The 11,258-nt window shown below is 48.1% G+C and overlaps 2 protein-coding genes across 5 annotated transcripts in view; one reads left to right on the top strand and one right to left on the bottom strand.

Moving 5' to 3' along the window:
• Positions 1–109: 109 nt before the first annotated feature.
• Positions 110–1,535, bottom strand: LOC120879825 (basic proline-rich protein-like). The gene is made up of 2 exons (XM_040262820.1): positions 773–1,535; positions 110–582 (listed from the first exon to the last, which is right to left on the bottom strand). Exons 1-2 carry the CDS (start codon positions 1,533–1,535, stop codon positions 110–112), a joined length of 1,236 nt encoding a protein of 411 aa, XP_040118754.1.
• The window catches only part of GNB1 (G protein subunit beta 1), a 75,502-nt gene continuing 64,675 nt past the window's right edge, over positions 432–11,258 (top strand). The window contains exon 1 of one of the 4 annotated variants that reach the window (XM_040264124.1): positions 432–628. The gene's annotated coding sequence lies outside the window, so the exon portion shown is untranslated. Of the gene's footprint in view, positions 629–902; positions 918–11,258 lie in introns of those variants that run through there. The other 3 variants (XM_040264125.1, XM_040264121.1, XM_040264123.1) reach the window with 3 other exon arrangements.

The raw sequence follows: 11,258 nt of genomic DNA, 5'->3' as shown, positions 1-11,258 counted from the left end.
CGGGGCTTTACGTGCGCGTGTACGGGGAGAGGAGTTCAGATGCTGAGCGCCGGGTGCGGTGGAAGGCTCCCGTCCTGTGTCCTTTATCTAAGTCCACCTGGCTGGAAGCCTAGCGAGTCGGCAGCAGGCAGACCACCCTACGCAGTGCCCCGCGCTCCGGCCCCTGGGGAGCGGAGCCTGGCAGGGGGAGAGGCAGCTCTGACTTGGAGGCTACCAGAGAGGGTCCGCGAGGGTACGGCGCTACCCCTTTAAGCGGCTCGCGCACGAGCGCGGGGGGCTGGCGCAGGGACGAAGCGCGCGCGCGCGCGCGCCGGGGACTCAGCCGAGCGGGGCGTGCGCGCGCGGCGTGCGCGGTGACGCGACCGTGGGGTTTCCCGAGGCTGCGGGCAGGGGCCGCCGCGCCCATCCCGATGGCTGGAGGCGTCTGAGGGGCGGACGGAGGCGGCGGCGGCGGGAGCGGGAGCGGGAGCGGGCGCGGGAGTGGAGCAGCCGCCGCGGGACCGACCCGACCGAGCTTCGCCGGCGCACCTGCCCGCAGCGCCCGCGGAGCGGCCGGAGCGCGACCACCTCCCGGAGCGGCGGCTGAGGCGGCGGGGAGCGGGCGCGGCAGGCGGGACGCGGCGTCGAGGTGAGCGCGACAGCCCCAGCCCCAAAAGCGACCCCCGTCCCAGACCCCCTAGCCCTGACCGTCTCCCCCACCACCAGCCCTCCCCATCGCCCCCCGGTCGCCCGCCCGCCAGGGCCGCCCCGCCCCCACCCTCCCCGCCCCCACCCGGCTGCCTGGCCGAGTCTTCCTGCCCCGCCCGGGTGGGGTCCTCGGGGCGGGGGCGGCGGGGACCCCGCGGGCTTCGGCGGGGCCTGGGGCCGAGGTCCTGGGCTCGGGGCTGGGAGTTGGGGCGCCGGCGTCTGGAGTCCAGGTCCGGGCCTCTGGTCTGGGGTCCCGGGTGCAGGCCTGCGGTCCGGGTCCTGAGGTCCGCGGTGGGGGCGGGGCCGGAGACTCCGTGGTTTGGGGGTCTGGGGCCGGTGCCCCTCAGCCGGCGCCTGAGAGGTGGCCCGGAGGAGGGGGGCCGAATGGTCCGAGAACAAAGGCGGCGGCAGGCCTGTCCCGCGCTGGGCGGTGGGCGCCGGGCGCCATCCTTGGTCACGGGAGGATGGGCTGCGAGAAAAGCGGCCTTTCGGAGGCTGGAGGAGAGGCTGGCGTCGCCGCGGCGGAGAAATGAGGAAGCGGCGCCTAGGGCGCGCGGGGCGGACAAAGCGCCCAGCGAACGCGAGCCCCGGTCCCACGGTCGCCGCCCGGCCCGAGCGGGGCCGCCCGAAGCCCCGGTGCCGGCGCGCAGCCTGCGGGCGGCGGCCGGGCCCCCGCGCCCCGCGCCGAATGAATGGCCCTCGGCGGCCCGGCAAGATGGCGCGTCCGCCGCGCGGCCTTTGTCAGCCGCCGCCCGCGCCGCGGGGCTCTGGGGGCGCCGCCCGGGGTCCCCCTCGACCCCAGAGGGGTGGGGAGCGCTGAAGATTCCACCCGGGGGTCGCTGAGCCATCGGACTTTGAAAACCCTTTTTTTTGCCTTGCGAGTTGCTATCTGACTCCAGTGGTGTCCACACGTTTCTAGTGTCCTTTAAATTACCGAGTTAGCATACCTGAGTAGCGGGAGCTTTCTGTGCTTAGTGTCTTTTTCATGGACACTTTTGAGTTAGGATTGGGAGACTCACGGCCTGAAGGAAACAGGAGTGTATTTATTTGGGAAACAGGGGTGTTTATTTGGGCAGAGGAAGTTGGTGGACATTTACAGTTAAAGAGTACATTACTGAGTTTATGCATACACGATGTATATATTTTCATCTGTAGTTTTGGTTTAGGTTAGAGGCCTTTTTTGTTTGTTTTTTTGTACTTCCATGTTGCTACGTGTTTAACACAGTGATCTCAAGTAATATTTAATGATTAAGCGGTTGCCTACGAGATTATTAGGAAAAATATATAGCTATTTTTCATGATAAGCAAATAAATGGAAGTATTAGCTTTATGAGAAGTTCCTTCAACCCCAGACCCTAGATAAGGTCTGAAGACCATTGTTATCCGTTAAGATTTCTACCTGAGTTCTCGTTTTCTAATTTGAGGCTGTAGTCGTTTTTGGTTTGGAGCAGGGTTCTTATTTCAAAGGAAGGTTTCAGTTTGAGTCCTATTAAGATAGATAGGGCCTGTTCTGGATTTCTTCCGGAAGGTACACATTGCAAAAAGAAAGCGAACAGTCAGTTCCTTTTTTGCTTCCTTACTAATACGGGTGTGTGGCTGGGGACAGGGCTGCTTGCCACCAACATGGAAACAGGTCTGAGAACCTCCAGACTGCAGAACCGGGCGGGAGCTTTTGGCCGGATTGAACTTTCTGACAGAGCTGTCAGAAATGGAGTGCAACTGGAAGGGTCAGAGGCTGCCCTGGCAGGATCCTGTTGGGGAAGATTTCCAGCTGCTGTGAGGCTGTCCAGGGGACTGCAGGGCCTTTTTCCTCCCGGGACTCCTCCCTCTGTCACACCAAGCCTCTGGTTTCACAGGCATTGTGATTGCTACAAGTTTTTCTTTAGAAGGTGTGAGTTGAGGAAAGCAGAGTTTTATGGTTGTGCCTGCGGCTCATTCCCAATTCTCCTGCTTGGGGCGCATGTTAGGCCTGCGCCTCTTCTGCAGAAATGGAGCAAGAGTATGCTAATAGAGAATATCGTTCACCTCTGGTTCAGTTTTGCTTCAGAACTGACACTTTCTTAAATGAAAACACCCACCAGGTAGGAACCATTCTGCTTGTATGTTACCTGAGTTTACGACAGAGCTATATTTATATTATCTGGCAAGTACTAAGAGGAATGTCCTCTTTAGTGAGACCTTAATAAGGATTTTTCTTTGTTTGATGTCTTGAGTTACTTCTGTTTTGAGAGGAGTTCAAGTAAATTTCCCCAGATTTCATTTTAATCTCAGAAGAGATTTGAAAGAGATTGTCAAGACTTTTTCATGCTTAGCGACTTTGATTTCAAAGCTTCGATCACCTAGGTCTTAAATTGATCACATGAGAAGTGCACTGATTCTATGAGGAGTTCATTTATTTCTCAAAGTTTTGTTCTGTTACCTTTTATTTTGCTAAAATGTTCTGTCTTTTATCCTTTAGCTTGATTGGAAAAGTTGTATTTCTAAAAATACCTTTGAGAGGGGTCTTTATGTAGACTTGCCTAACATCAGTTGTCTTTTTATCGAGCACCTTAATGAATAATGTTGACATGCAGTATCGGCATTTATTGTAGTGTCTTCATTAGATTGCTTTTTTCTATGCCCAGAAGATTTGGCTCATGTTGGTTTCTAAATGGGATTAAGTTCTTACTGTCTGCAGACTTTGGCTTTTAGCATTAGCGGATTGGTAATAGATATTCTCAATTTTATTATCTGGGCTTGGCCATATGGCATGCCATATTATTTTAAAAGCCTTATTTAGCATGAGTCTAATAAAGCATTGAATAGACAAATTTTAGAATTTTTTTAGGCTTCCCTGGTGGCTCAGTCAGTAGAGTCTGCCTGCCGTGTGGGAGACCTGGGTTCATTCCCTGGGTCAGGAAGATCTGGAGAAGGAGATGGCAACCCACCAGAGTATTCTTGCCTGGAGAATTCCATGGATAGAGGAGCCTGGTGGACTACAGTTCACGGGGTCAGAAAGAGTCAGACTCTGAATTTTTTAATATTGGTGTGAATTCTGATCTCAAGTTTGGATTTGTAGATAAGAGTGGTTTGAGAATTTATGAAGCAGGCAGTTCAGTTGAGTGAGTGGTGTAGTAAACATAGAATGAGGGGGTAAAAAGAAATTGAAATTGAAACTGGTATCAGAGAAGTAATTTACAAAACTGATTGTGTAACATTACTGGGAAGAAGACACGGTCCAAATAGTTCCAAATATACATGGAGAGAGTGGCTGTGTATTGAGTAATGCAACAGCACATTGACTCTTCAGGAAGAGAATGGAGTCCCACTTCTTTTTAGAGCTGCGGATTTTGTTCCAGACTTAAACTCTCGTTTAAGAAATACAGGCAATTCTGTAGACACTTGAATTGGTCGGTGGATTAGAGGAATGCCAATAGCATTTAAAACCTTTTAGCCCCCTTGTTCTTTTGGCAGTGCCTGTCGTTAGGTGCCGCAGTTATCGATGGAAATTACTGCTCACTTCCAATGATAGGAAAGCTTCCTGTTTTATAGAACAATGTTGCTTTCTTTTCTTTCTTTTAGAAATTTGAGGATTCCCTTATTTGACTAAGTAAAAATCCTGGGGAAAAACTATTTCTTAAAACTCACTGATTAAAAAGACCAAGTCAAGATTATCTAAAATAATAATTCAAAGAGATTATCCAGTTGAATCCATATTGCCATTGATAAAAGTTTACAATTTAATAATCAGTTGCTGCGGGATCCTCCTTTGTTTTTTTTGCCACCTTGTGGCTTGCAGGATCTTAGTTCCCTGACTAGGGATTGAACCCAGGCCCAGGAGTCCCATCCACTGAACTGCCAGGGAATTCCTGCTCCAAGCTTAATACTGTATTTTATCAAGGGGGCAAAGCTCTTCCTTATCCTCTCTGGACTAGAATACTAAAGGATTTGTTCGAATATATTCTTGTTTACTTGTGGGTTCTTATGTCTGTGCTTGTCTGTATGTCTTCTGACTCAGACCTGTGGCAACTGTAAAATATATTCCCCATGCAGATTACAGATTCTCTTGACCACCTGTCCAAGTGTTGTAGTTGGTAAAGCTTAAAAAAAATCTGGGGCCTTCCCTGGTGGTTCCCTGGCTAAAACTCCATGCTCCCAATGCAGGGTCATCTGTGGTCAGGGAACTAGATTCCCTTTGCCACAACTAACAGTTCACATACTGCAAGTAAAGATCCTGCTTGCTGCAACTAACACCTGGCACAGCCAAATAAATATTTTTAAACATTCGGAACACTTCTAACTAGAAATGAGAGTATTAAAGTTTCTACGATAGGTTTCCAAAAAAAATTGTTATAGGAACTTTAAGATAGTTCCTGAATTTCAGGGACAGAAGGAAATGCACTCATTTCTCAAAGGACTGAGACTGTCTGAGTTAGAACTCAGGTCTGTAACTTGCTGGTTTGGATTTGATTTTGACTTGCATGTTTCTGTGTCCTTGTGTGTGAAGCAGGCACACAAGCCCCTCCTTTCTAGGGTGGTTGTAAGGAGTGCAATGCAGCACTTGGAGCACTGCTTGGCTGGCCGCTCTCTGTGCTGGGAGCACCATTTCAGTTGCTGTTGACCTTGCTTTGTAACAGTTTTTTTTTTTTTTGGCCATGGGCACGGCTCAGCAGGTGGAATATTAATTTCCTGACCCCCGCCTCTTGGAGTCTTAACCATGGGACTGCCAGGGAATTCCCGTGTTGACCATATTTCTTACTCTGTGTATTATGCCCCTGTAGCTTGTTTATTACATAACCTCTTTGTACCTCTTAATCCCCTTCACTTATTTTGACCTCTGCCTCTTTCTGGCCACTGCTGGTTCTCTGTGCATCATATGAATAGCTTTGTGTTGTTTCGTTTTGTTCAGAATGCTTTCTTTTACCTTTAAGTTTATGATGCCAAATTATTTGAGAGTTCACAAAACAGTTTTTGGCATCCCTTAATTTGTCAACTAGTGGCAATGAAATATTTTTCTGTGTTCTCAAAAGTACCATAACTTGAAATTTGTGTTTTATTCCGCACCTTCACTGCTCCTTATTGAGTGTAAATTGTTGTAGAATGGGCGTGGCCCAGGGCTTTATGTTACAAAGTGAAAAGCAGAGATGGATCACAGGGGCACCTAACTTAAGAGTTCAGCGATGGCTTTCTAGGGAGAATGTTTCTTTCAGGGAGAGTCTTAACATTTATTGACTTACTACATATATAAAGCCCTGTGTTATATATTTGCTCAGTTTTATCAAATAGTCTTACCAAAGCATTCTACTGGTAGTCTTCCTCCAAGTGGATTCAGGAACACTAGATGGTTGTGCGCTTCATGACAGTGCAGACTTGAAGCTCACTGTGTCTCTTGCACTAGAGTCAGCGTGAGCATAAGGTGCTGTCCAGGCCCCGCATCTCTGGTTTCAGTGCTAGGGCTTCTGAACACCTACGTGCAAGGGACTGCAGAGTGGGAGTGGGGAGCACCCCATGTGACCTGCAGGAGGCTTCCCCAAGGGCTTGTTTCTTCTTGTCCTCTTCTTTCTTGTTTGAGTTCGTAGTCAGCCAGGGCGGCCTTGATGGCCTCTCTGGCCAGTGTGGAGAAGTGCAGTTTCACAGGCAGAAGGCAGAGTTCCTTGGCGGTATCTGTGTTCTTCATGGTCGAGGCTTCCTCCACCATCTTCCCCTTCACCCATTCAGGGGCTGACCAGCTGCTGGGAGTGGCAGAACCACAGCCAAATATTTTAAACCTGGTGTTCACCATCTTTCTCTTTTCACCCGCTTAATCTGTATTTTCATTTCATCACTACATGCTGGAGCCCCCACCCATCCGGTTCCAACATTTTCAGATGTCTTGCCAGGGGACCCCAGGTTTCAGGGATTTTCATAAGAATCAGCTGCAGTCTCGTGTGAATGCCAACCCATAGCTGACAGCTCCCAGGGGGCAGGCAGGTAGGCGAGGGGCTGGAGCAGCAGCAGGGCTGCCACCATCTTGCAGGTTTGCTGGAAAATGTTGAGACTGGAAGGATTCTCCAGTTGGAGCCTGCCTGGTGCGTGAAGGGGAAGGAAAGAGTATTCTAGGGTGAGGAGATGGACCATTTTTTTCATGCACCCAGTTGGCCTCCTTCACTCACTGCCTCCAGCACCTAGAACCATGTAGTGCAAGATGTTGTTTAATCACTAAGTCGTGTGTCTGGCTCTTTGGACCCCAAGAGCCTGTCAGGCTCTACTGTCCATGGGATTTTCGAGGCAAGAATACTGGAGTAGGTTGTCATTTCCTTCTCTAGGGGATCTTTCCAACACAGGGATTGAACCCACATCTGTTGCATCTCCTACACTGGCAGACATATTCTTTACCACTGCGTCACCTGGGAAGCCCTGTATTGCAAGATATGAAGTGAAGTGAAAGTTGCTCAGTCATGTCCGACTCTTTGCGACCCCATGGACTGTACAGTCCATGGAATTCTCCAGGCCAGAATACTGGAGTGGGTAGCCTTTTCCTTCTCCAGAGGATCTTCCCAACCCAGGGATCGAACCCTGGGCTCCTGTATTGCAGGTAGATTCTTTACCAGCTGAGCCACAAGGGAAGCCCGTATTGCAGGATAGGTGCTCAGTAAAACTACGAAATGAAAAAACATGATTCATCCAGGGACATAAGTTCCACAGGGCTGGAGAGTGGTGAGAATTGGACACCTAAGAGGTCAGAGCCTTGGTAAAGAATTTGCACCTTTACCTTGAGGGCTCTACAAAGCTTTCAAAGGGTTTTAAGACAATTTACATGATCAGGAACGAGTCACTTGGTGCTTGAACTTGGAGCATGCTCAGAGGAAGGAGGAAGACAGGTCAGATTTCAGATGGGATACTATAGAAAGGAAGAGGGTCTGGGTCAGGGTTGAAAAGCTGGTAGCTGGTGACTGAGATGCCTTGATGACTTAGTGGAAGGTCAGAAGGGAATGAGTGAGTACAGGTTTCTGTCCTGGATATCTGGGTGGCTGTCTTGCATTTACTGAAATGAGCAGTGGTTTGCTGAGAAGATACACTGAACTTTGCACCTTGGTTTTGAGGACCCCAGGAGACATTCCCATATTCTGCATCAGAACACACCAGCTCTTATTCTTTCTACTCCTCTTTGCAAAGCTCTTCTGGAGGTTTGTTGGTACCCTCCACTCCCTTCATTAAGCTCTTTGTACCCGTGTCCCCTCCTTAGAAGCCATTCTTCACTCCCATTAATCTCTGTCTTCCCTTGCTGTCCCCCTAATCTGTTGATCTGCCCACTAGTTCTAAGCTCCATGAAGACAGGCGCTTTGGTTCAACTGCAGTATTACCATTCTCTGAAACCCTGAAGTGTGTGTCGAATTATTGACTTTTGTTGAATGTGGAGCCCTGGAGGAGTGGTCTGAATGAATTGTTAGTATTTAGATGGTGGTTGAAGTCTTGGGTGTCACCATTACTTAGAGTGAGGGGTCTGAGGAGTACCATCTGTGGACTCTGGGACTCATTAGGTCCAAGATAGTGTCATGATCTGAGCTTCCCTAGTGGCTCAGACAGTAAAGAATCTGCCTGCAGTGTGGGAGACCCAGGTTCAATCCCTGAGTCAGGAAGATCCCCTGGAGAAGGAAATGGCAACCCACTCCAGTATTCTTGCCTGGAGAATCCCATGGACAGAAGAGCCTGGAGGGCTACAGTCCATGGGGTCACGAAGAGTTGAACAGGGCTGAGCAACTAACGCTTTCACTGTTAGGATCATACTAAGATGTCATTTGACTTTCACTGTGTTGACATTCCCACTGATGGTACAAAAGCAGTGGTGGTTGACACTGCTGGTTCTGCAGCACAAATCAGGGCTGTGGTACCAAGCCATTTACAGTGGTTTTTGTTGTTGTTCAGTTGCTCAGTTTTGTTCAACTCCTTGCGACCCCATGGACTGCAGCGTGCCAGGCTTCCTTGGCCATCACCATCTTCCTGAGTTTGCTCAAAGTCATGTCCATTGAGTCAATGATGCCATCTAACCATCTGATCCTCTGTCGTTCTCTTTTCCTCCTGCCTTCAATCTTTCCCAGCATCAGGGTCTTTTCCAATGAGTCGGCTCTTCAGATCTGGTGGCCAAAATATTGAAGCTTCAGCTTTAGCATCAGTCCTTCCAATGAATATTCAGGACTGATTTCCTTTAGGATGGACTGGTTTGATCTCCTTGCTGTCCAAGGGACTCTCAAGAGTCTTCTCCAGCACCACAGTTCAAAGGCATCAATTCTTCAGTGCTCAGCCTTTTTTATTGTCCAGCTCTCACATCCATACATGACTACTGGAAAAAATCATAGCTTTGGCTATCCGGACGTTTGTAGGCAAAGTGATGGCTCTGCTTTTGAATATGCTGTCTAGGTTTGTCATTACTTTTCTTCCAAGGAGCAAGCATCCTTTAATTTCATGGCTGCAGTCACTGTCCACAGTGATTTTGGAGCCCAAGAAAATAGTCTGTCAGTTTCCATTATTTCTCCATCTACTTGGCTGTGAAGTGATGGGACTGGATGCCATGATCTTCATTTTTCTAATGTTGAGCTTTAAGCCAGCTTTTTCACTCTCCTCTTTGACTTTCACAGGAGGCTTTTTAGTTCCTCTTCGATTTATGCTGTAAGGGTGGTGTCATCTGCATATCTGAGGTTATTGATATTTCTCCCAGGTATCTTGAAATTCCAGCTTGTGCTTCATCTAGCCCAACATTTCACATGATGTACTATGCATATAGGTTAAATAAGCAGGGTGACAATTCAGTCTTGACCTACTCATTTCCCAATTTTAAACCAGTCCATTGTTACATGTCTGGTTCTAACTGTTGCTTCTTGACGTGCATACAGGTTTCATAGCAGGAAGGTAAGGTGGTCTGATACTCCCATCTCTTGAAGAATGTTCCAGAGTTTATTGTGATCTACGGTCAAAGGCTTTAATGTAGTCAATGAAGCATAAGTAGATGTTTTTTCTGGAATTCTCTAGCTTTTTCTAGGATCCAGCGGATGTTGGCAATTTGACCTCTGGTTCCTCTGCCTTTTCTAAATATAGCTTGTACATCTGGAAGTTCTTGGTGGTTATTGTCATAATATTCTTCACCACTGTGAACTTGTGGTTAAAAAAAATCCAATTTAATGTCTTTGATGAAGCAATAAAAATCAGTTTTATTAAACTGCAACCTGAGTACTCATCTTTTTTACTGGTCTGTGTGACAAAATGGGAAATCAGCATAAAGCACTAATTCTTATGTAGCATCTTAACGTATGAGAGTCTGGACAGCAGCTATGCCATTACTTGAGTTGAAAGAACAGCCGACAGAAAACGATGACTGTTTAGACAGGGGAACATGGCAGCTATTTTCTTAAAAATGAATGAAGTGAACCAGATACTTCAAGGAAAATAACTGACATTATTGTTGGCAGTGATAAAATTTGAGCTTTCACATGGAAACTTGAATTTTGGAAAACTTGATTCTGCTACCATGAGCTTGACAGCTTCCTGGTACTTTTCTTTCATGATAGGTGGAGATGTTAAGGGATTGTTTCTTTTTTAATGTTATATAATAAAATGTGTCACCGTTGGGAAGATCTACTTAACTCAGGAAGGTGATGTTTTCCAATGGCCGGTGCTTGATGCTGGGAACTCAGGGATAGGTAAAAGATCCATTCAAAGCATCAGAGTGGAGTGAGGCCCCTGGTGTTTGATGTAACAGTGTAAACAGTTAACTGACAGAGTTTCAGGTTCCGCATCAGAACTTTAAGAAGCTTAGCACTTGTCAAGTTTTGATGTAGTATCAAAGACTGTCGTCGTTTATTTGAAAAGGCTGTTAAATCACTCCCTTTTTCTACCATGTATTTGTGTGAGAATGTTCCTCACCTTCAACTGGACAGTTCGGCACCAGATTGACCCGCTCCCTCCCCGCCCCATCCCCCCTGCTCCCCCCAGGCAGACACTTAACAGCTCTGCTGATATGTACAATGTTGCTACTCTTCTCTCCAAGTTATTTTTCTGGTTATGTTTTGTAAAAATATTGTTTATGGTAACAGGCAGTATGCTCATTGAACGTTTTTAGAAAGTCTCTGCTTTAGTTTCTAATATAGTAAATACCCATAGATATAACCTATGTAAACATGAGCCCCTGGGGTCCTCAGTAATGAAGAACATACAGGGAGCCTGAGCCTCGGCCTCCGAGCAGCATGATGGGAGAGAGGAGTGCAGTGCTTACCCTCCAGGACCGCTTGAGGGCCTTGGCCAGGTACCTACGGGAACCAGTGAGGCCCTTCTCTGGAGACAGGCACCCTGGCCTGATGTGTCCTTACAAGTGAAGGGTTGTGCCTTTTCCCAGGGAGAAGAACCACCTGGAGATTCTCTAAAGGTTGAAGATCCACAGGTGCAGCTTGGGTGTAGCAGGATGGGCAGAGGAAAAGCTGCTCAGAGGAGTGGAAAGAGTTGGAAGAACATCATGGCAGTGTCAGTTCCTGTGAGCATCTCCGAGAATGGGGGAAGGAAGTATCAGAGACGAAGATTTGGCTGGGAATGAGAAGTCGTCGAGGGTTCAGTGGTCAGGACTT

Source organism: Oryx dammah, unplaced genomic scaffold (assembly GCF_014754425.2).
Source record: "Oryx dammah isolate SB20612 unplaced genomic scaffold, SCBI_Odam_1.1 HiC_scaffold_21, whole genome shotgun sequence".
Taxonomy (NCBI): domain Eukaryota; kingdom Metazoa; phylum Chordata; class Mammalia; order Artiodactyla; family Bovidae; genus Oryx; species Oryx dammah.
Note: the sequence above shows the minus strand (reverse complement) of the source record. Positions and strands in the feature narration are given on the sequence as shown.